Source organism: Microcaecilia unicolor, chromosome 8, assembly GCF_901765095.1.
Source record: "Microcaecilia unicolor chromosome 8, aMicUni1.1, whole genome shotgun sequence".
Lineage (NCBI taxonomy): Eukaryota > Metazoa > Chordata > Amphibia > Gymnophiona > Siphonopidae > Microcaecilia > Microcaecilia unicolor.
In genome coordinates this window covers 193830566-193856480 of record NC_044038.1, presented here as the reverse complement: position 1 = coordinate 193856480, position 25915 = coordinate 193830566, and the positions used below count along the sequence as shown (strand labels likewise).

The window sequence follows — 25915 nt, the reverse complement described above, 5'->3', positions numbered from 1 at the left end:
TCCCATCCTAGACTCAAGGGCCCTGAACAAATTCCCAGTCTAAGAAAAGCTCAGGATGGTTTCTCTGGGCACCTTGTTTCCATGATTCAGGAAAACAATTGGCTATGCTCTCTGGATTTGAAGGATGCATATACTCGCATCCTGATACTTCCTGCCCATTGAATCTTCGTTTTCGGCTGGGAACACATCACTTTCAGTACAGCGTGTTGCCTTTTGGCCCTGTGTCAGCTCCCAGGGGCTTTACTATGTGGCTAGCAGTAGTCGCAGCATTCCAACGCAGACTGGGATTTCATGTGTTTCCTTATCTTGATGATTGGCTGGTGAAGAGCACCTAAGAGGACCTCAGGTGCTGGAACTACTAGGGTTCATTGTCAACTACCTCGTCCCATCTCCATTCTGTTCAGCAATAGGAGTTCATAGGAGTCCTGCTCAACACAAAGACTGTCCAAGCCAACCTCCCGGAGACGTGTGTGGACAATTTTGTTTCCCTAGCGTCCAAGGTTCGGGCATCACAGCAGGTCACAGCTCAGCAGATGTTGAGATTGTTGGGCCACATGGCTTCCACAGTGTATGTTAACACCCAGGGCACGTCTGCATATGAGATCTGCTCAGTGAACCCTGGCTTCTCAGTGGTGTCAAGCCACGGAAGTCTAGAGGATTTAATTTATTTTTATTTTTGTTACATTTGTACCCCGCGCTTTCCCACTCATGGCAGGCTCAATGCGGCTTACATATTGTATACAGGTACTTATTTCTACCTGGGGCAATGGAGGGTTAAGTGACTTGCCCAGAGTCACAAGGAGCTGCCTGTGCCTGAAGTGGGAATCAAACTGAGTTCCTCAGTTCGAAAATGTGTACAATGTTGCAGTATGATCTAGAGTCTATAGTTCGTAATGTAATACATAAAAAATCAGGACTCTAGAATGTAAATTCTCAAAGAATGTGCTTAAATGTGGAGAAAAACCCTCAGAAACCTGGAATTAAATTGTCTCAGGTTTAGGGCGGGGTTACTAATATTTGAGTAACTCACGCCTGGATTCTATCATCGGGAAAAAAACTCCACTTAAATATTTATTGATTATTTGCAGCTTATATGTCTGCTTATAATGTCTTGTTCTAAACAGTTCGTGTCTTGTTCTAAACAGTTGCCTCTTGATATTAGCTTACAGCAATACTTTAACAAATATGAATGTAAAAAGGCACTCTTATCTTAATGTCCAACGGGGGCCGCTGCCGTTTCTCCTTAGAGCTTAAAAACTTTATGGTATGGCTTAATAGTTGTAGCGACAACATCCAATTCACTGAACAACATTCTACCAAATTAATTCATTATCTTGATGTAGAAATAAGATTAGTTCATGGTCAATTTGTTACAAGGGTTTACAAGAAAAGCACGGACAGGAATACATTTCTTCATAGTTCGAGCTGTCACCCAACACATTTAAAGAACAGTCTACCTTATTCTCAAATGTTGCGACTAAGACGTATTTGCACTAATTTTTCTACCTTTAAACAACAAGCCAAGAAATTAGCAGATGATTTGGCTGACAGAGGTTATTCAAGATCCATACTTCATAAAGCATATCAAAGAGCAAAATACAATAATAGAGAATTACTATTAACTACTACAACTCAAGACAAGAATAAGGAAGAAACCTGTACCATGGTTTTACAATACAATGAGGACAGTCCGTCTGTAGCCAGACTGATCAAAAATAGATGGGACATTGTACAATCAATCCCTGCCTTTAAGAACAGCAATTTACGGATTGCTTATGCCAGACGCAACAATATCAAAGAGCTGATCAGTCCAGCAGATCTTAAGCTTACGACCACATTGAACAAAACACGATTGCAAGGTCATTTCAAATGTGGCTTTTGCCCTATCTGTTCCATTACTAAGCAGATTAAACAAATATACATTTTCAAGACCAAAAAATACCATGTTCTTCGACGTTTCACCAATTGTCTATCAGACTACGTTGTCTACGTAATCAGCTGTCCCTGCAAAAAACTATATGTTGGGATGACCACCAGAGCGTTGAAAGTAAGAATACTGGAACATCGATCCAATATCCGGAGACAAATCATTAAAGAACCCATGGTAGAACATTGTATGGTCAACAATCATAAATTTGAAGATCTCCAATGTTTTGTCATCGATAGAATAGATGCATCACACAGAGGTGGAGATCGCAAGTTAAAACTACAGAGAAGAGAGGCTGAGTGGATCTTCAATTTGGATTCCTTAGAACCTAATGGTCTTAACAGCTCCACAGATTGGCATGTTTTTTATTAGTCTTCAAGCGAATTTTTCTAAACCTTTACCTTTTAGTAATGTCAGCTGATCAAGATCTCTATAAATGTCAGCTGACACACCAAAGACGCCGAGACGCCATTTTGAAATAATAGGTGCTCCGCTTAGCTGTAAGCCTATTCAAGAGTCTTTGCCCTGGTGCATTGTACACAGTTTTTGGTTTTTTTGTTCTTATTCTACTTCTTGATTTTTACAGGATTACAGCATCGTGATTTAACACTCGGTCCCTGAGGAAGCCTTGTTGTAAGGAGAAACGGCAGCGGCCCCCGTTGGACATTAAGATAAGAGTGCCTTTTTACATTCATATTTGTTAAAGTATTGCTGTAAGCTAATATCAAGAGGCAACTGTTTAGAACAAGACACGAACTGTTTAGAACAAGACATTATAAGCAGACAGACATATAAGCTGCAAATAATCAATAAATATTTAAGTGGAGTTTTTTTCCCGATGATAGAATCCAGGCGTGAGTTACTCAAATATTAGTAACCCCGCCCTAAACCTGAGACAATTTAATTCCAGGTTTCTGAGGGTTTTTCTCCACATTTAAGCACATTCTTTGAGAATTTACATTCTAGAGTCCTGATTTTTTATGAGTTCCTCAGTTCCCCAGGACCAAAGTCCACCACCCTATCCACTAGGCCACTCCTCCAAGTGTCTCCGGAGCTTGTACGCTCTCTTCAGTGGTGGACCATTTGATCCAATTTGACCTTGAGACTTCCATTCCAACTTCCTCAGCCGCAAAAAGTGCTGACGACGGATGCATCTCTTCTGGGTTGGGGAGCTCATGTAGATGGGCTTCACATTCAAGGAGCTTGGTCCTTCCAGGAAATTAGTCTTCAGATCAATCTCCTGGAGCTTCGAGCGATCTGGAACACTCAAAAGGCTTTGAGAGATCAGCTGTCCCATCAAGTTATTCTAATTGAAATAGACAGTCAGGTTGCGATGTACTACACCTCTTACCCACATGCATCACTTTGCACTTGTCAACATTGAACTTCATCTGCCACTTGCACGCCCATTCTCCCAGTCTCGCAAGGTCCTCCTGTAATCGTTCACATTCCTCCTGCGACTTGACGACCCTGAATAATTTTGTGTCATCGGCGAATTTAATTACCTCACTAGTTATTCCCATCTCTAGGTCATTTATAAATACATTAAAAAGCAACGGACCCAGCACAGACCCCTGCGGGACCCCACTAACTACCCTCCTCCACTGAGAATACTGGCCACGCAATCCTACTCTCTGCTTCCTATCTTTCAACCAGTTCTTAATCCATAATAATACCCTACCTCCGATTCCATGACTCTGCAATTTCTTCAGGAGTCTTTCGTGCGGCACTTTGTCAAACGCCTTCTGAAAATCCAGATATACAATATCAACCGGCTCCCCATTGTCCACATGTTTGCTTACCCCCTCAAAAAAATGCATTAGATTGGTGAGGCAAGACTTCCCTTCACTAAATTCGTGCTGACTTTGTCTCATCAGTCCATGTTTTTGTATATGCTCTGCAATTTTATTCTTAATAATAGCCTCCACCATCTTGCCCGGCACCGACGTCAGACTCACCGGTCTATAATTTCCCGGATCTCCTCTGGAACCCTTCTTAAAAATCGGAGTAACATTGGCTACCCTCCAGTCTTCCGGTATTACACTCGATTTTAGGGACAGATTGCATATTTCTAACAGTAGCTCCGCAAGTTCATTTTTTAGTTCTATTAATACTCTGGGATGAATACCATCAGGTCCCGGTGATTTACTACTCTTCAGCTTGCTGAACTGACCCATGTGGGTAAGAGGAACCCGAATTATAGCTACGTCTTGCAAGGTTCCACGTTAGGAGTTACGGATCAAGAAAGGGATCTGGGTGTCGTCGTCGATGATACGCTGAAACCTTCTGCTCAGTGTGCTGCTGCGGCTAGGAAAGCGAATAGAATGTTGGGTGTTATTAGGAAGGGTATGGAGTCCAGGTGTGCGGATGTTATAATGCCGTTGTATCGCTCCATGGTGCGACCGCACCTGGAGTATTGTGTTCAGTACTGGTCTCCGTATCTCAAAAAAGATATAGTAGAATTGGAAAAGGTACAGCGAAGGGCGACGAAAATGATAGTGGGGATGGGACGACTTTCCTATGAAGAGAGGCTGAGAAGGCTAGGGCTTTTCAGCTTGGAGAAGAGACGGCTGAGGGGAGATATGATAGAAGTGTATAAAATAATGAGTGGAATGGATCGGGTGGATGTGAAGCGACTGTTCACGCTATCCAAAAATACTAGGACTAGAGGGCATGAGTTGAAGCTACAGTGTGGTAAATTTAAAACGAATCGGAGAAAATTTTTCTTCACCCAACGTGTAATTAGACTCTGGAATTCGTTGCCGGAGAACATGGTACGGGCGGTTAGCTTGACGGAGTTTAAAAAGGGGTTAGATAGATTCCTAAAGGACAAGTCCATAGACCGCTATTAAATGGACTTGGAAAAATTCCGCATTTTTAGGTATAACTTGTCTGGAATGTTTTTACGTTTGGGGAGCGTGCCAGGTGCCCTTGACCTGGATTGGCCACTGTCGGTGACAGGATGCTGGGCTAGATGGACCTTTGGTCTTTCCCAGTATGGCACTACTTATGTACTTATGTACACCAACAAGCGGGGGGGGGGGGGGGGGGGGGGCACACCGGATTTTGCCCTCTGTCAGGTTTCCGTCCAGATGTGGCTTTGAGCACACCGTAATGGCATGTTTTTCCAAGCCACTTATTTGGCAGGCGTAAACAACGACCTGGCCGACAGACTGAGCAGGGTAATGCAACCACACAAGTGGCCTCTAATGGGTATAGCCTGCAAGATCTTATGAGTATGGGGCACCCCCTCGGTGGATCTTTTCACCAATCAGATCAACCACAAGGTCCCGCAGTTCTGTTCCAGGCTTCAATTCCACGACAGGCTAGCATCAGATGCTGTCCTTCTTCATTGGCGGACACGCCTTCTGTATCAAGGGCAAGATGGCCGCCAGGTAGGAAGCTCCGCGACGAGCTCTGTGGGTTCCTAGGAATAGGACTCACCCGCGCCGTCTTGTCCGTTTGATCCGAGAGAAGGAGGAAGGAGCTGCCATCGGTGGAGCCATCGGAGGTGATCTGCGATGGCGTCGTTGGTCTCCGGCGCGGGTGGAGGGTCCGGGTCGACTGTAGCTGCTTGTCGCCTGCCTGCCGCGTGGCTGCGGCCTGCCCCCACTGTTGCCCGGCTGCTCAGGGCTCCAGCGGTCTCTCTGGCTCGGCCCGTGCAGTCCGGGGGAGCCCGGAGTGCTCGGGCTCCCTGCGCAGAGGGGTTGGGCAGCCCGTAGTTTGCCGCACTAGTTGACCGTGGTCCTGTGCACTGCCACCACACTCCCCGGACGGAACGGCCTGGGCGCGTATTGCAGTTGCGGACCACGGGACCGAGACGCCTACAGTGGCTTTGCAGCGCCGACAGGAGAGTCCACCAGCCCCGGCCAGTTCCAGCCCGCCGATCCAGCGTCTGCAGTGGCTTCAGGGCTATCCAGCGTCCTGTGCGTCGGGCCGACCGGGGCAGGGACAGAGACCGTGGGAGACAGAGTCCATCGGCCCCACCCTGTCCCAGTCTGTAGGCCCAGCTCTTCCCTGCCTGCCTGCTCTGATCCATCTGCCTGCCTGCTCTGCTCCATCTGCCTCATCTGCCTGCCTGCTCTGATCCATCTGCCTGCTCCAGCTCGCTCCACTCTGCTGACCCAGCTTTTCCCTGCCTGCTCTGATCCATCTACCTGTTCCAGCCCATCTGCTGGATCCGGACCATCTGCTCAGCTTGCTCCAGGACACCTGACCCAGTTTCTCCCTACTGTTCCATCCAGTCCGCACGATCCAGCTTCTTCCTGCTTGTTCCAGTCCGCCTGCTCCAGCCTCCCTGCTTATTACAGCCATCTGCTCCAGCTTGGTCCAGCCCGCCTGATTCAGCTCGTCCAGCTTGTTCCACTCCATCTGATCCAGCTTCTCCCTGCTCATTCCAGTCCATCTGCACCAGCCTGTTCCAGTCCGTCGGATCCAGCTTCTTCCTGCTTGTTCCAGCCACCTGCTCCAGCTGTTCCAGCCCGCCTAATCCAGCTTGCTCCAGTCCGCCTGATCCAGCTTCTCCCTGCTCGTTCCAGCTTCTCCAGCTGTTCCAGCCCACCTAATCCAGCTTGCTCCAGCCCGCCTGATCCAGCTCCTCCCTGCTCGTCCCAGTCCATCTGCTCCAGCCTCCGTCGGATCCAGCTCTTCCTGCTCATCCCAGTCCATCTGCTCCAGCCTCCGTCGGATCCAGCTCTTCCTGCTTGTTCCAGCCACCTGCTCCTGCCGTTCCAGCCCACCTAATCCAGCTTGCTCCAGTCAGCCTGATCCAGCTCTCCCGCCATCTGCTCCTGCTGTTCCAGTCAGCCTGATCCAGCTTCTCCAGCTTCCCCTTGCTCGTTCCAGTCCATCTGCACCAGCTTGCTCCATCCCGCCTGATCCAGCTTCCAGTCCATCTGCACCAGCTTGCTCCACCCCACCTGATCCAGCCTCTCCTGCTCGTTTCAGTCCACCTGCACCAGCTTGTTCCAGCCCGCCTGATCAGCTTCTCCCTGCCTGCTGCCTGCTCCAGCTGTTCCAGCCCGTTTGATCCAACTTGTCCCAGCCCGCCTGATCCAGCTTGTTCCAGCTTGTCCAACTTGCCTGCTCACTCACTCCCTACCTCTCTCACTACCTATGGCCCCCATTCACATTCTATTCCTCGCCCTGTCCCTCCCCAATCTCTTCCCCCTCCCTCTGCTGTCTACCACACGAACTCACTACCCATCCCCCCCCCCCCCCCCCGTCCTGCTCACTACTGCAATACCCTACCTACCCCTATCCCCCACCACCTCACCATCCCTACTGTCCTCCGCCTGCTTCCTAGCTCTCAACCTCCAACACCTCCTTCCTGCCATGAACCCTTCCCCATTCCTCCTCAGCGCATCCCACCTTCGGCGCCCTACCTCCCCCACCCTTCTCCGCTCTCTCTTGCTCCTTCTGCTATCCGCGGGAGACATCAATCCCAACCCAGGTCCACCACACATGTCCTCGTCTCACCTATGCAAACGTTCCCGCGATATCTCCAATCTCATCTCCATTCCCCTCCTCCCCCCTTCCTCCCTCCCCTTCTCGTGTGCCCTGTGGAATACCCACTCAATCTGCAACAAACTTACCTTCACCCATGATTTCTTCATCTCCCATTCCCTCCATCTGCTCGCCCTAACCGAAACCTGGCTCACCCCCGACAACTCTGCCTCAGTCGCAGCCCTTTGCCACGGAGGCTACCTTTTCTCCCATTCGCCCTGCACAGCTTGCCGCGGTGGCGGCGTTGGCCTACTACTTTCGCCCTCCTGCAGTTTTCAACCCCTCCTCCTACCACAGTCTCACTGCTTCTCATCCTTTGAAGTCCATTCCATCCGTCTATTCTACCCGCTGCCACTCCGAGTTGCAGTCATCTACCGCCCCCCTGATAAGTCCCTCCCTTCCTTCCTTACTGACTTCGATGCCTGGCTCTCCGTTTTTCTTGAGCCCTCATCCCCATCCCTCATTCTTGGTGACTTCAACATACACACTGATAACCCATCCGACTCATACGGTTCTCAATTCCTCACCCTAACCTCCTCCTTCAACCTCCAACTGAGCTCCACCACCCCTACTCACAAATCTGGTCACTGTCTTGATCTTGTCCTCTCTTCTACCTGCTCGCCCTCTAATCTCTGCGTCTCTGCTCTTCCCATTTCTGACCCTCACCTGATCACATTCACACTTCATCACCCTCCCCCTCAGTCCCGCCCAACACTAACCACTACCTCCAGGAATCTCCAGTCTGTTGACCCCTCCCCACCTTATCCGCTAGTATCTCTGATCTCCTCCCGTCCATCACGTCCTCCGAGTCTGTCGACAAGACTGTTCCCAATTACAATGCCACTCTCTCCTCCGCCCTAGACACCCTTGCACCGTCCGTTTCCCGTCCCACAAGGCGCACTAATCCCCAGCCCTGGCTTAACCCTTGCACCCGTTACCTTCGCTCCTGCTCCCGATCGGCTGAACGCCTATGGAGGAAATCTCGCACCCATACTGACTTCATTCACTACAAATTCATGCTATCCTCCTTCCAGTCCTCCCTATTCCTCGCCAAACAGGACTACTACACTCATTTGACTAATTCCCTCAGCTCTAACCCTCGTTGTCTGTTCGCCACCCTCAACTCCCTCCTCAAAGTGCCCTCCACTCCCACCCCTCCCCCTCACTCTTTCCTCAATCACTGGCTGACTACTTCCGCGACAAGGTCCAGAAGATCAACCTCGAATTCACCACTAAACCTTCTCCTCCTCTTCATCCTATCACCCACTCCCTCAACCAATCAACCCAGGCCGCCTTCTCCTCTTTTCCTGATATCATCGCAGAGGAAACCGCCCATCTTCTCTCCTCCTCGAAATGCACCACCTGTTCCTCAGACCCCATCCCCACCAACTTTCTTATCACCATCTCCTCTACTATCACCCCCCCCCCCCATATGTCATATCCTCAACCTCTCTCTCTCCACCGCAACTGTCCCTGACACCTTCAAGCATGCTGTTGTCACACCTCTTCTCAAAAAACCTTCACTTGACCCTACCTGTCCCTCCAACTACCGCCCCATCTCCCTCCAGCCGTTGCATTGATTTTCTTGCCTCTCATGCCATCCTCGATCCGCTTCAATCTGGCTTTCGCCCACTTCACTCAACAGAAACGGCATTATCCAAAGTCTGTAATGACCTGTTCCTCGCCAAATCCAAAGGTCATTACTCCATCCTCATTCTCCTCGACCTATCCGCCGCTTTTGACACTGTCAATCACAACTTACTTCTTGACACACTGTCCTCTTTTGGGTTCCAGGGCTCTGTTATCTCCTGGTTCTCCCCTTATCTCTCCCATCGTACTTTCAGAGTACACTCTCATGGTTCTTCCTCCACCCCTATCCCGCTCTCTGTTGGAGTCCCTCAGGGTTCTGTCCTTGGACCCCTTCTTTTCTCTATCTACACCTCTTCCCTGGGCTCCCTGATCTCGTCTCATGGCTTTCAGTATCATCTTTATGCTGACGACACCCAGCTTTATCTCTCCACACCTGACATCACTGTGGAAACCCAGGTCAAAGTATCGGCCTGCTTATCCGACATTGCTGCCTGGATGTCCACCTGAAACTGAACATGGCCAAAACCGAACTTCTTGTCTTCCCACTCAAACCCACTTCTCCTCTACCTCCACTCTCTATCTCGGTTGATAACACCCTCATCGTCCCCGTCTCATCTGCCCTCAACCTCGGTGTCATCTTCGACTCCTCCCTCTCCTTCTCTGCGCATATCCAGCAGATAGCCAAGACCTGTCGCTTCTTCCTCTATAACATTAGCAAAATCCGCCCTTTCCTCTCTGAGCACACCACCCAACTCTCATCCACTCTCTCGTTACCTCTCGCCTTGACTACTGCAACCTACTCCTCACTGGTCTCCCACTTAGCCACCTATCCCCCCTTCAGTCCATTCAGAACTCTGCTGCACGTCTTATCTTCCGCCTGAACCGATACACACATATCACCCCTCTCCTCAAGTCACTTCATTGGCTTCCGATCAGGTACCGCATTCAATTCAAGCTTCTGCTACTAACCTACAAATGTACTCGATCTGCAGCCCCTCCTTACCTCTCAACCCTCATCTCCCCTTACGTTCCTACCCGTAACCTCCGCTCTCAAGACAAATCCCTCCTTTCAGTACCCTTCTCCACCACCGCCAACTCCAGGCTCCGCCCTTTCTGCCTCGCCTCATCCCACGCGTGGAACAAACTCCCCGAGCCCATACGCCAGGCCCCCTCCCTGCCCATCTTCAAATCTCTGCTTAAAGCCCACCTCTTCAATGTCGCCTTCAGCACCTAACCTCTACACCTCTACCCAGGAAATCTAGACTGCCCCAACTTGACATTTCGTTCTTTAGATTGTAAGCTCCTTTGAGCAGGGACCGTCCTTCTTTGTTTATTTTGTACAGTGCTGCGTAACCCTAGTAGCGCTCTAGAAATGTTAAGTAGTAGTAGTAGTATGCGTATCCTCTGATACCTTTAGTGAGAGAGACTGTTGAAACTCAATTAAGACTGTGGAACCATGATTCTGATTGCACCCTTCTGGCTGTGACAGATTTGGTTCCCTCTTCTTGGGTTGTCCTCTGAAGAACTGTGGAGATGAGTGTTTTCCAACCCTCATCACTCAGAACGAAGGGTCGCTTTTGCATCCCAATCTCCATTCTCTGGCTCTCATGGCTCGATGTTGAGAGCCTATAATTCACTTCCTTAGATCTTTCGGAGGGTGTCTCCTGAGTCTTGCTGGGTTCCAAGACAGATTCCACTAAGAGGTGTTATTCTTTTAAATGAAGGAGGTTTGCTGTCTGGTGTGACAGCAAGGCGTTGGATCCCTTTTCTTGTCCTACAGAGACCCTGCTTGAATACCTTCTACACTTGTCGGAGTCTGGTCTCAAGACCAACTCAGTTAGTGTTCACCTTAGTGCAGTTAGTGCTTATCAGCATGTAGAAGGTAAGCCTATCTCTGGACAGCCTTTAGTTGTTCGCCTAATGAGAGGTTTGCTTTTGTCAACCCCCCCCCCCCCCCCTGTCAAACCTTCGCGTGTGTCATGGACTCTCAACTTCATTCTCACCCAGCTGATGAAAACTCTTTTTGAGCCACTGAATTCTTGCCATTTGAAGTATTTGATCTGTACGGCCGTTTTCTTGGTGGCTGTTACTTCAGCTCGTAGGGTCAGTGAACTTAGTAGTGGATGCACCCAAGTTTCATCACAACAGAGTAGTCCTCCGACACCACCTTCAGCAGGAATTTAGGGTGCGTGCTGAGTTCCAACTGAACCAATTGTCTTGCCAACATTCTTTCTGCAACCTTGTGCCCATCTTGGCGAAAGCAGTGTGCACACCTTGGACTGCAAGAGAGTGTTAGCCTTCTACATGGAGCGGAGAAAGCCCTTTGGACAGTCCGCCCAGTTTTTTTTTATCCCAACAGGAGGGGGGGGGAGTTGCCATTGGTAAATGTACCATATCCAATTGGCTAGTAGATTGCATTTCCTTCGCTTATGTCCAGGACTAGCTGTTGAGCCCGTAAAAACGGGCTAGTATAGGACTGGGGGGGGGGGGGGGGTTTGAAAGGCCCCCCCCCCCCCCCCCCCGCCGCCGAGCTCGCCGCTGCCCCCTCCAAGGTCACCACTACGCCCCCCCCCCCCCCCCCCGGAGTCGCCGCCACCCCTGCACCCGGGCCGGGCCCTCGCTTCGCTATTGAAACAGCGCGGGAACGCAGCACACAGCTCAGATGAGCTGCCGTCCTTCTTCTCTGCCTGTGTCCCGCCCTCGTGGGCGAGGGCGGGACACAGGCAGGGAAGGAAGGCCAACGGCAGCTCAGCTGAGCTGTGTGCTTCGTTCCCGCGCTGTTTCTATAGCGGAACGAATGCCTGGCCCGGGTGGAGAGTGGGTGGCGGCGGCGACCTGGGGGGGGGGGAAGCGGTAGCTACGGCGGTTTCGCCCCTCCCCTTGCGCAGTAGAGACCCTCTCTGTCCCGCCTCATGTCATGGCTCACAATGTCAGAGCCACGGTTGCATCGGTAGCCCAGTTGAAGTCAGCTTCCATTAAAGAGATTTGCAAGGCTGTGATGTGGTCTTCAGTCCACACATTCACATCTCATTACTGGCTTGAGTAGGATACCCAATGCAACAGTCGGTTTGGGCAGTCAAATGTTGCAGAATCTGTTTGGGGTCTAGAATCCAACTTCATCCTCCTAGGTCTGTTCCAGCCTGCACCTTCATCTAGTTGTATGTAGTTTCAGTTAATCTATGTTACATCCTTGCCGTTGTGCGGCCCAATTGACCAATGTTTGTTGTTTTGGGTGAGCCTGGATGCTAGGGATTCCCCACTTGTGAGAATAACAAGCCTGCTTGTCCTCAGAGAAAGCGAAGATACTTACCTGTAGCAGGTATTCTCTGAGGACAAGCAAGCTGCTTGTTCTCACTGATGGGTCGGCGTCCACGGTGGCCCGGAATCTGGCAAATTTTCTCAGCAAAAATAGGCAAAACTTTGCCTGATCCTTCTAGAATGCGAGACATGCGCACCGTGCATGCGCGGCTGCGCAAGTCCCCGCTCAGTTTTTTCTTTTCCACGGTTGGAGAGTGGCTGCTTGTTGGTCTCTCTCTGTTCAACGGCCCGAAGAAAAAAGCGTTCGTGTGTGAGGTTTTTTGCCTCTTAGTTTCCTTGTCTTTTTCTTTTCTCAGTTCCTTCCCGTGTTAAAAAAAAAAAGAAACAAACCTTATTTTTCCTTAGTTTTGGTCCCTTTTTCGCTTCCATTGCGGCCCTCTTAGGCCGCCTGTACGCGGGGCTTCTTATTCTCACATTCCCACCCATCTCCTCTTGGATTTTTCCTATGGCACCTTTGCCAAATTGGGCGACGTTGGACCGTGTCAACCCACTTGCGAGAATAAGAAGCCTGCTGTCCTCGGAGAATGCCTGCTACAGGTAAGATCTTCACTATACCTGTGTTCTGCATTGGGGGGAGTGTTTGTTGCACCAGCTTTGGAAGTCTGTTACAGGTAAATTAAGATGTGCCATGCTGGGTTAGATCCCAGGTCCAAACATTTTTGGACAGTGGCCTATCTAGATCAGAGCTACCTGATGGGATTTCAGAGTAGATGCCAGTGCAATAAGGTGGAAATCCTAGAGTCAGAAGTTGATGATGGTCAAGATAAACAAATGTAAGGAGGAATTGTGGTTGTGATGCCAGAAATGTTCTTTTGCCTCTGCATGTGACTTTTCCCCCATTTTAGCATCAAAGGGTAAAGAATTGAGGGCCATGGGTTTCATATTACAACCAAAGCAGTTTACGTTTTATATAGGTACTTTCTCTGTTCCTAGTGGGCTCATAATCTAAGTTTGTGTATCTGGGGCAGTGGAGGGTCGAGTGACTTCTCCAAGGTCACAAGGAGCTGCAGTGGGAATCCAATCCAGTTTCCCTGGTTCTCAGGCCACTGCTCTAAACATTAAGCTACTCCTCTTCTGGCATAATTCCTACACAACACAACTCGCTGCCCTGTCATTCCTCTTCCCGGCACAGATGTGCTCTTAAGCCAGTACAGTTTGCTGTTACCGTGATTTAAACAATATCTCTGAAGGCCAATGAGCAATGTTTCTGCAGGCCCGAGGAGGAGGTGAACTTGGTTGTCCCACATATCCGAACACAGCACTGCAGCTGGGTCACCAGGCTGTGACCATAGTAGGTTTAAATCTAAAGGAAAAGGTTAGCAAAGAGACAGCCTGAGCAGAGAAATGGCCATGAATGGTCTGGGCGACTTGTATGTGTAGAGGCAAGACACCGCTAGGGAGTTCCAGTAAATTTCAGTGCCTCTTTACAGGAAACTGTCAAAAAATCCTCTGGCACTTCTCTACTCCAAAAGACATGCTTACAGGAAAGACATGCTTTATAGAAAGTGGATGTACATATACGGAGTAAATATGTCACTGAAACACAGCAGTGCACTACTTAAACATATATGTACACAGGCACCGTGTGCAGTATGTGTAAGAGACCTCTAGGACACAGTCTATCCAGAAACGTACCTCAAGGAACACACACACACTGACCCTGTGTATTATATTCAGGAAGGCACCTCAGTACATGCTTTTTGTTTTTATTCAACAGATGAGTGTCGGTCAGCGAGCTACATTGACTTGTACACCAGATTATGCCTATGGTGCCAAGGGCCACCCAGGCATTATCCCTCCTAATGCCACTCTAATCTTCGATGTGGAGCTCCTCAAACTGAAGTGAGGAGTATTTCCTTCCATTCTTCACCTTGGAAAGGTAACCTAGTAAAATAATGCTCACCTATGTAGTTCCATATCATGAAGAGGATTCATTTCATCTTTCATGGTGGCCCTACCTTGCCCTGCCCCTGGAGAGGGGCTGCAACATCCTTCTCCTATAGGAGGGGACCTCATGCAGCTGGTGGCTCCCCCCCCCCCCCCCCCCCCCCCAAAGGGAAGGCCTCACCCTGCCCTGCAGCTGATGGTCTCCCACCCTAGTGGGTGTTGCATGTGCATTAACAGCTTTTGTGTTGGCTACTGGAGGCAGTGTCTCAAGCAGTGACATACTCCTGCATTTTTCTTTTGTTCAGACACTATTTACTTCTAGAATCTGACATGCTGTGGACCTGAAAACGGATAAAACTTAAGTGAAGAATACTTCTGAATCGAATGAGGCTCATCCTGAAATTGCTGCACTGGTGTTGTCTGTCCTCTACCCTGCTTTCATTGCTGTTCTTTCCTTTGCACTTCAGTTTGAAACCTTCCTTGGACGCAGTGTTTCGTGTCTCTTGGCTTGTTTTTTTTTTCCTTTAGATTTTGTTGTATATGACCAAGCATGGACAGACTAGCAACAAATTCAATTTAGCTAAGAAATCTTTAAATATAAATTATCTTCGCATTTTGGACACATAGTAACTTACAGAAAAAACAGCCTTGAAACTTGTGAGTATCTTCAGCCATGGTGTTTAACAGAATTCAGTCACTTTCTTAAGAGTCCTGAGTATAGCAGGAGCTCAGGCTGAGAAAAGATTAGGGAGTGCTATTTGTCCTTTGACAGACTAGGGTGGGAGATGTGATATTTTTGGGTGGATGTGGTGGTTGAGGGTGCATCTACTAAGAAAGCTGACTAGCAGAAAGTAAAGCACAAAATTTAATAGACCAAATCGGATCCTGCTGCACATTTTAGGAAACTCTCAGCAAAGGAAAGGGGACTTGTTTGTTTTGATCTGTAACAAGAATATCCTCAGTCAATTTATAGTGTATGTCTGACTTTAGCTACACACAAAAGTACTCCCACAGCCACGCACTTGCGGCTGTTATGGAAAAGTGTTTTGGTTATTCTACTGATTAAGGTAAGAGGGTACTGGAGCTTTCTAAGAAAGTTCTTGATTGAAACAAATCTTTAGGAAAGAAAAGACTATTACTAGGAACAGGAACAATCGTCTTTCAGAATATGGCAGATTGTGCAGTTTTTGTGAGTTTTTGAAGTGCTGTGCAAAGCAAGCTGGAAATGGGGCATGTTTGTACATTCAGCTTTTATTTATCCTGTGCTGATCTGCTTTTTCAAATTATCCTTTTTCATCATTCAAGCTCCAGAATACCTACAGCTGATAGTACACAAGATTTGTAAAAAGGCAATTTGAAGAGGGAGTTATGATAGTACTATTGTTAACCTAAATGGATTAGCATAGCATCATCCCTCTGTGTTCTCATGGCCTTCTATGACACCACATCCATCCTTGTGTATTTGTTTGAGAGAAAAAAATACTACTACTTTCTCAATGTATGCAGACTTTTTATTGTAACAATTAAAAAAACAAACAAACCTCTGTGCTTTTCCTAATTCTCTTTGGTCACTGCTCTCATCTGATGGCTTCCCCACTGGTGATGCATCGTACCACTTTTTGGTTTGAATGAAAGGTTAAATAGATGTGCTGTAGAACACAGTGCTACCAGATCCTATTCCAGCAGATCTTCCACTGCTTTTAACTTTTGAGCCTTCCAGTCTCACTGCCTAAACAATCCAGCACATGTGAAATGATCACTATAGATGAGGTTGGGAAGCACCTTTCTGAGAAGTTCTGTGAGAAGAGGACATTTCTCTGGTAAGTGAACACTATTTTGCTTTGCGTTTTGGGAACTTAGATTGGGGTTTAAAGGAGGAATTGTAGGTTAGTGATAAGCAGAATAAAAATATAAAACAGCAAACGTTATCAACTAATCTCCATGATCTTTTCTCCCTATTTTTAAAACTTGAGCTTTGTACCACAGCATTAACAGCCCCCGAAACCCCCAGTAATCGTTACTCCATCGACCGGGGGGGGGGGGGGGGGGGGGGGGCGCTGGAGGTCCGGTGGACCTCCAGCCCACCCCAAATCCTCCCCCCAGCGTTGTCTTTAAATTCCCTGATGGTCCGTGGTGTCGTGACACCCCCCTGGCCCCCTCCCGGCCCCCCTACCTTTCTGTTGGAGGAGGGACGCAGCCTGCCTGCCTCCCTCCTCTTCCAGTCAGTCGACGCCCAAAATGGCGGCGCCCAGCACCGCCCACTGCATCCTGGGATGCACTGGGCGGGGCTACAGACCATGTAAGGGAATCGCTCCCTTACATGGTCTGTAGCCCCGCCCAGTGCATCCCAGGATATGATAAATAAGAGGAAGCGTCAAAGTGAGGGGAGGAGAATGTTAGAATGAGGGGAAAAAATTACCGGACCCACACTGGGAGTTGGGTGGGACATAATACCACACCGGGAGGGGGAGGGGGCGAGTCACACAGCACTTGGGTTCCACCTGGTTATGGGATATGCATAAAGGAATCCTGTGCAGAAGGAATGGATCCTCAGAAGCTTAGCTGAAATTGGGTGGCGGAGCAGGTGGGGGGGAAGAGGGGGTGGTGGTTGGGAGGCGAGGATAGGGAAGGGCAGACTTATACGGTCTGTACCAGAGCTGCTGATGGGAGAGGGGGTGGTGGTTGGGAGGCGAGGATAGGGGAGGGCAGACTTGTACGGTCTGTACCAGAGCCGGTGATGGGAGGCGGGACTGGTGGTTGGGAGGCAGGAAATACTGCTGGGCAGACTTATATGGTCTGTGCCCTGAAAAGGACAGGTACAAATTCAAGGTAAGGTATACACATATGAGTTTGTCTTGGGCAGACTGGATGGACCATGCAGGTCTTTTTCTGCCGTCATCTACTATGTTACTATGTCCCTCCTCCAACACAAGGTAGGGGGGCCAGGGGGGTGTCACGACACCACGGACCATCAGGGAATTTAAAGACAACGCTGGGGGACCGGACCTGCAGCCCCCCCGTCGATGGAACAACAATTACTGGGGGTTTCGGACCTCCAGCCCCCCCTCCCCCCTGGACCACCAGGGAATCGAAGGACAACGCTGGGGGGAGGATTTGGGGTGGGCTGGAGGTCCACCGGACCTGCAGCGCCCCCCCCCCCCCCCCCCCCGTCGATGGAGCAACGATTACTGGGGGTTTCGGGGGCTGGAGACCCACCGATCCTCCAGCCCCCACCCCCGTCGCTGAGTGGGAGAAGGTTTGGCCGGCGGCCACGACGTTTTCTGGGGGTTTGGGGGGGGCCTCGGGCCAGGCTGTTTGACAGGTTTGGGCTTTTGACAGCCCAGACCTGTCAAACAAGTGCGGGAGGATTGTGCTGAGCGCATGCTCGGGCGCAATTCTCCCGCACTTCAACATGATAATCAAAGATAATAGCGCTGCTTAGATTTGCATGCATTATCTTTGATCATCGATGCAGAAAAGCCCTGCGCTGTCCCGGTGCTATTTTTAGGGCGCTGTTTGGAACAGCGCAGGGCTTTTGATCATCTGGGCCTGAGTTAGCTTGGACAACCTGATTATTGAGTTAGCTTGAAAGAGCCTGTTTTATTTATTTATTTGTAACATTTGTATCCCACATTTTCCCAAACATTAGCAGGCTCTCAATGTGGCTTACATTGTACCGTAAAGGTGATAACCAAGTCCAGTAGATGTTAAACAAATACAGTTTAAAATAAGGGTCAGGTAAGGTTAGAGTAAACAGGTACAAAAAGGGACAAGGAAAAAAGGAATATATAATGTCCAATGCGATGTAAGGTATTAATGCATTGCAGAGTTGAGGCATTTAAGTAGGGCCAGTAGGATAGGCCTTGCAAAACAGGTCTTTAATGATCGCCTGAAGTTTTGATGGTTGTGAATTGTTTTCACACTCTTTGGCAGTGCATTCCACATTTGTGAACTTCAGTAAGAAAAATTTGATGCATATGTTATTTGTATCTGATTTCTATTTTGAAAAAGTTCCCTTAAATTCAAAACTATATAAAGAGGAAAGGTCAATCTGAATTTTCTTTCTGAGAAGTTCTGAGAGGACATTTCTCTGGTAAGTGAACACTATATTGCTTTGTGCTTTGGGATCTTAAATACTAGGGTTTAAAGGAGGAATTGTAGGTTAGTGATAGGCAGAATAAAAATAAAAAAAACAGCAAACTTTATCAACTAATCTCCATACCCTTTTCTCTCTAATTTTAAAACTTCAACTTTGTACCACAGCATTAACAGACAGCCTCTAGCAGGCACTGCAGGACCTAGTTTAGTCTTCATCCTGCCAGCCCACCCCTAGCACAACTCTTCATCCAGCCTGCCCATCCCTAGCACAACTCTTCATTTATAGTCAGTTATTGTAATTAGGATAACGAGCACGGAGTGCTCTTACAGAGTTTAAAATACATTTCATTACCATCTAAGAAGGAAACACTAAATCACACAATATATATAAACTAAGACCTTTCGTATTAGGCTAATATCCTTAATACTTTAGCGAGTTTAGAGGGCACCATGGGCATCTCTGTGTTAAAGTTCGAGCCTTCTAGAAGTCTGTGAAATACGGGCTCCAGAGGTGGCTCTCCAAGCCAATAAAGTGGTCCCCTGAGTTTTTCCTTTTTCCGAAGAAACCTCCTGGCCTGTCCACTTCTCAATTTCTGTTGGTAAGACATGCTATGTTAACTGCCAGGGTTACTTTGGTAGCTTCATGGAAGTCTCCGCAGGTGCCCTCAATTATCAAGTGGCTAAATAAGCTTTGGTATGTGTGTGAAATGGAGAAGCTCTGGGCTAAACGCAATAAAATGTTATCTAAATGGGAAGCAATCTGGCACCCTTTTTGGACAATTGTTCTTGTCACGGAATATAAATAGGTGACAATATAGTGGTTGGGGGGGGGTTCTATTTTCACTAGGATGGGTTGGGATGGGGTATCTAAGAAACTTGGTAAGAAAATTCATAAATATTGAAGTATCTTGAGTTGCAATTGCAATGGTGGGTGATATGGGTGATATGTATGTTCTATGAAGAATAATTCTATTATATTGGCGAGTTGTTTAGTTGTCTTTGAGACTGCAATGTTTGTATTGTCGCTTTTCTCCATTTTGTTTCAATAAAGACTTTCAATTTAAAAAATACTTTATCGAGGGGTCACGTGACGTCATGAACAGGAGCGGTTGCTGAGCCTTCCCGCTCCTGCCGGCTTGCCCGTTCAACCCTCAAAATCAGGTGAATAATTTGACAGCGAACCCCCCAATTTTGCAATTCCGAAATCGGAAATCAAGACGCAACAGCAGAACGATTCAAACTTTAATTATGGCAGCGAAAAACGTCCGTAGCGCCAAAGATAAAACACGAGGCAGCGAAGACAAAATGGCGGCCCCGCCAAGTCCGCCCATGCACACGGTGAGCTCAGCATGGGTGGCAGAGGTGGTAGCGGAGGTGACCAGCGCCATGGAGCCGCTGTTAGATAGGCGACTGGGACCGATTGACAGCAAATTAGATCTAGTCCAGGGAAACCTGGAGCAACTAAATAAAGATTTGGCGGAGTTCCAACAGCGCCAGGGGGCCTTGGAGGAAAAAGTCTCACGAATGGAGGTGGAAAATGTGAAGCTTAAAAACCAACTAGAGACTTATGAAGAGAAGCTAGAGGATCTTGAAAATAGATCCCGTAGAAACAACCTGAGATTCGTGGGGCTACCAGAAGCGTTGGAATCTACTAATCTGAGAGCTTTTCTGGAAACCTGGCTTTTAAAACAGCTGCAATTACCAACAGACTTGGGAACCCTCCGTGTGGAGAGAGCACATCGGATGGGTCCCAGACATCCAGATACTGTGAAATCCCGAGTGGTGATCTGTCGACTATTAAACTTTGCACACAAAGAGGCTATATTGCAGGCATTAAGAAAAGATCAAGAACTGCGCTACGAAAACAAGAAAATTTTATGTTTTCAGGATTATTCAGCAGCAGTTGCGATGCAGCGGAGGAAGTTTTCCCCGATCTGCACGAAGTTATATGAAAAGAAGATCCGTTTTGCCCTGCAATACCCGGCGAAGCTGCGGGTCACCTACCAAACGGAGACAACAATTTATACCTCAGTGGAAAAGGCGCAGGCCTTCCTGAGATCCATTGAAGAGCGTTGACTGTAAAACGAACATGGGAGGTTGAATCAGACAAAAAAGTCAAAGTCAATGCTGAAGTCTTAGTAAGCATGGATTACAAATCATTAAGCTTAAACTCTGAAGATTATTAACATGTTCAGTGCTGGATTTATTGGCTAGCTGCGAGAAACTAATTGGAGACAAAACAGCTGAATAGGCGAGAAGCCTTGCTGAGGTGCAGTGGGGATTTATTTTGTGCAAGCTGTTCGAGATCGTCAGAGACCACATACTGGGTTGAGCTGCTGGTTTTCTAAAAACTCTAATGAAGAAGGTTCAACCCAGCATCTTGTTGAAGAAAAGAGAAGGTTTGAAGGGTGAAACTGTTGTTGAATTTGAATATAAAAATGTTAATATGCAGAGAGTTTGAAGCACCTATAATTCATTTTCTGTTGTTGTAATAGAGAGGGGGGGAAGGAGTTTACAAGAGGGTGGGGGGTAAGGGACGTTATACGTGATGACCCCATTTTGGGGTTGGGGGAATTACCAAAGGGGATTGGGGTTAGTTAGGGGGGGGGAGAATATGAGGGTGGGGGGGTTGGGGGGGGGGGAGGAACTGAGACCTGGAGGACGTGCAATGTAGATATAAGGAAGGGAAGTATACGTGACAACACGGAAACAGAAGGGGGGCGGAGGCTGGGACGCTCCCCTTTAAAGCAAGAATGGTATAATCTGCAAGGAATGATATCAAATAGAAGTAAGGTCCTTTGAAGGTTGTTACATGGAATGTAGGAGGGATTTCATCCCCGGTTAAACGTTCCAAAATTCTACAGCATTTACAACGACATAAAGTAGATATAGCATTATTACAAGAAACACACTTGTCAAATGAAGAACACAAGAAACTGCGTACTTGGTGGGTGGGGGAGTGCACTTCTGCGGCGGCACAAGGGAAGAAAGGAGGGGTTGCCATCTTGTTTAGAAAAGGGATAGTAGATAAATTGGATGTTAGATACACTGACCCAGGGGGGAGGTTTTTGATTGTTGAGGCTACCATAGACCGCCAAACAGTGTTGTTTGGGAATATATATGCCCCAAATCAATACAGTAGGAAATTTTACAAAATGATTATGGAGACGCTGTTACAACAAAGCCCTCTACCCATAATACTAGGGGGGGATTTTAATACAGTAATGGACCCTCTGATGGATAGTACTGGGCCTAGAGGTTATACTCCTGGGCAGGAGAATCGGGGGCTGCCTAATCTCTGTCGACAGATGGGGCTGGTGGACGTTTGGCGGACTCTCGATCCGCAAGGGAGAGACTACACTCATTTATCTAGAGTGCATGGTACACAGGCGCGCATCGACTACTTGTTGATTTCGGAACAGTTGTTTGGCTCAGTGTCCAATGCAATAATAGGGGCCACTGTAATCTCAGACCATGCATGGGTGGAAATGAGATGGTTGCCAAAGCAGAGACAGGGAGGAAGCAATAGATGGACATTCCCTGTAGAGCTATACCGAGACCCAGTTTTTAAGGCCTCTATGCTTCGCAGCTGGAACGATTACAAGAGACATAATGAGCCGTACGTGGAACGCCCAATTCTTTACTGGGAAACGGCTAAGGCAGTGTTTAGGGGGGAAATAATAAGTTATACGGCCCATAAACGTAAAGCGAGACTCCAGGAAATCTTACGATTGAGTCAATTAGTGTGTAAGGCGAGGAGGAGATATGGCCGACAACCCTCTTTAGAGAGTAAACAACAATTACTCTCCTTGCAAACAGCGTTGAACGAACTCCTTCACCAAAAAGCTGTGAAGGCACAGAATTATTATAAATACCAACTCTATAAGCACGGCAATAAAGGGGGGCGGATGATGGCGCGACTAATTGCGGCGAAGCAAGGGAAAACTAGGATAATAACCATGAAAAATGAGCAGAATAGACGAATTACCACAGATCAGGGAATTAGTGACATTTTTTACAATTACTATAGTAAGTTGTATGAGAGCCCACAGGATGAAGGTCTGTCGGGAGACTCATATTTGGAGCAGTTAAACTTACCACGGCTAACTATGCAAGATGAGCAGAAACTTAGTGATCTAATCACAACAGAGGAGGTGTTCTTGGCCATTAATCAAAGCCAATTGCTCAAAGCACCTGGAGTGGACGGCTATAGAGCGGAATTTTACAAACTTATGGGGGAAGAGATAGCAGAGCCCCTAACATCGATGTTTAATACTTTAATAGAACAAGAGCAAGTGCCCCCCAACTTAAATACCGCATGTATCATTGTAATTTCTAAGAAAGGGAAGGACCCAGAACTGGCAGCATCGTATCGGCCGATTTCGCTCTTAAATTTTGAGATTAAGTTACTAGCTAAAATCATGGCAAACAGATTAGCAAAAATTCTACCTAAATTGATACATGAATCTCAAGCAGGATTCGTGAAGGGTCGTACAATTGCTAAAAATGTCCGCAAAGTTCTGGCCTCTTTAGAGACTAGCAGCAGAGGGAATAAAAAGTCCCTATTAATAAGCTTTGACGCGGAAAAAGCTTTTGATCGGGTTCGCTGGGACTTTCTATACGCGGTTCTTCGGAAATACGGATTTTCGGGCAGATTTCTTTCAGGGATAAAAGCACTTTACTCGCACCCGAGAGCCCGAGTCTCGGTTAATGGGCTTGTAACATCAGACTTCGCCATGGGAAGGGGAACGCGGCAGGGCTGTCCTCTATCGCCTCTTTTGTTCGTACTAACGTTAGATCCTCTATTGAGAGATATAATGGAGCAACCGGAAATAGAAGGCATAAAGATAGGGAGGGAGATGTTTAAGGTGGCCGCCTTCGCCGACGATATTTTGGTTCATCTGACGAATCCGCAGGACTCGTTGGAAGCGCTGCTGGAAATCTTTTCAGAGTATGGAGATTATGCGGGGTTTCGATTGAACCGTGAAAAATCGGAAGCCCTGGCCTCCTCGGGGGAGATATGGAGAGATTGGAGGGGTGAATTTCCGCTGAGAAAGGCGCAGAATGCTTTTACATACTTGGGATTCTTATTACCTATGGACACTTCACGTTTATATGATCTAAATGTCTCCTGGTTGCTGAGGGAGACCAGGAATGTGTTACAGGGCTGGATGGATTTGCCACTATCGCTGATGGGTAGAATTAATTTAATAAAGATGGTTCTTTTCCCTAGGTGGCTTTATGTTCTACAAGCGATACCAATTTGGATACGTCGGAAAGACTTGCAAAGCTTTTATGCACTAGCATCTAAGTTTTGTTGGAAGGGTAAGAAGCCACGAGTCCGATTTCCCTACTTAATCGGTAACTGGAGACAGGGGGGGGTGGGAATGCCGGACTTAGCATTATACAATCAGGCATGCCAATTACGTCACTTAGGGGATTGGTTTTTAAAACTGCAGCGATACACCCCTACTACACTAGAGACAGCATACCTAGCTCCTTGTCAACTTTTCTCATTGCTACACCATAAAATAAGTAGTATACCAGAGGGAGTGCGCAGAAGCGTGTTGGTGCGTCCGCTGAGAGAGGCGTGGAAAAAGCTCGTACGCCAACTTGGGGGAGACCCGGCAGCATCAGACCAGCTTACAATATGTGGGAACTGTGAGTTTTTACCTGGGATGTCAAGCCAGCACTTCGTAGACTGGGCGAGACGAGGACTAATATGCTTAGCTGATCTGCTAGATGGAGATGGGCAGCCCCGCTCAACCAGGGACTTGTTGAGCAAGGTGGGAGACTCTTGGGGTAACAGATTTGCGATAAAACAGATACAACATTATGTGGCGTCACTGCCAGAGACTGCTTTGACCGGGCGAGTGGGAGATAAACTAAGAGATTTTTTTCAATCACTGGGCGAGGGAGAAATTTCTGTCTCCCTGCTTTGTAAAGCACTAACTAGATGGCAACCCCCGAGAGATTATGAGCCGTTGAAACAAGCATGGGAAAGAGAATTGAATTTTGAATTAGTGTCTTGGGAAGTGCCGAGGGTAGTGGCGCGCATACCCCTGTTGGTAACAGATGCTCGTTTGAGAGAATGTGCATACCGATGTATCCACAGAGGGTATGTGACAACTTCACAACTTGCTCACATGGGAGGCGGGCGCAGCCCAAATTGTATTAAATGTGGAAAGAGTCCAGGCACATTCCTACATATGTTTTGGAGTTGCACTCGAGTGAAAAGGTTCTGGACTCAGGTTTGGGGCTTTTGGGAAGGAAGATTGGGTATTAAAACCAGAAAGACAGTTGAACAAGTAATCTTAGACCTCCCCGATGCTTTTCGAGGACAGAATCGTTTTGAAGTATTACTGATTCGTAAGATGTGCTTACTGGCAAGAAAATGTATATTACAATATTGGACGGGTAAAGACCCACCAGCATATTGGCACTGGAGAAACCAGCTACATCAGCTGGCTTCTTGGGAGGCTGAAGAGATTAGACACTCACAAAGAAGGAGAGTTACGTTTTTAGCCATCTGGGGCCCCTATCTAGGCACCTTAAATCCCAGAGGTCGGAGCTTACTTCTAAACGCAAGATGAACTTCCTAGGTTGATTGGGTAACGTTCCTTCAGGGGGGGGGGAATAAGGAGGGAGGGGGGGAGGGAAGTTAAGCTGAGGGGGGGGGAGGGGGGTAGGTACAGGATGGATAAAGGGTTGAGTGAGGAGAGAGATCTTGTATCTTCGGGCTCTTCTAGACCGCTTATATTGGAATATTGTTCTTTATTCAATATAGTTATAATAGCTGATACTTTGCGAGCCCTTCTTTGTAAGGAGAGTATTATATATGAAGATCATTGAGTAGGATATAGGGTCATTTCTGGTATGGGTGAGTTAGAGGGGACATATTTAGATCCCCGCTGTAAGGTGGTTCAATTATTGTTAAAAACATGGATCATTAATAGCAAATAAAATAATACCAGGTTGGAGTATAAAGTTCAAATATTGAAGGCTGTTTAATAACTCACTGTATAATTATATCAAGACTCGAAATGTGTGAAATGTAGAGCTTGTATGACAATGTTTATTTGGCTGTATTCTCAATAAAATCGTTTAAACATAAAAAATACTTTATCGAGTTTTAAATTATTGAAAACATCTTAGTATTTTGACTTTTTCAATAATTCAAAACTTGCTAAAGTATTAAGGATATTAGCCTAGTACCAAAATATTAGCTTAGTACCAAAAATAGTAAGATGGAATCAGTAGTCCAGCAGTGAGAGGGGTGCTATCCAGTCTTTTGCATTGAGTGCCTCATAAGTACATAAGTAATGCCACACTGGGAAAAGACCAAGGGTCCATCGAGCCCAGCATCCTGTCCACGACAGCGGCCAATCCAGGCCAAGGGCACCTGGCAAGCTTCCCAAAAGTACAAACATTCTATACATGTTATTCCTGGAATTGTGGATTTTTCCCAAGTCCATTTAGTAGCGGTTTATGGACTTGTCCTTTAGGAAACTGTCTAACCCTTTTTTAAACTCTGCCAAGCTAACCACCTTCACCATGTTCTCCGGCAACGAATTCCAGAGTTTAATTACG

General features: G+C 47.5%; 1 protein-coding gene across 1 annotated transcript in view; it reads left to right on the top strand.

The window, feature by feature from the left end:
- The window catches only part of FKBP1A (FKBP prolyl isomerase 1A), a 42467-nt gene extending 26696 nt beyond the window's left edge, over window positions 1-15771 (top strand). The window contains exons 4-5 of the mRNA XM_030212931.1: window positions 14058-14219; window positions 14533-15771. Of these exons, the coding sequence (XP_030068791.1) occupies window positions 14058-14186 (129 nt within the window). The 3' untranslated portion in view covers window positions 14187-14219; window positions 14533-15771. The remainder of the gene's footprint in view (window positions 1-14057; window positions 14220-14532) is intronic.
- Window positions 15772-25915: the final 10144 nt, after the last annotated feature.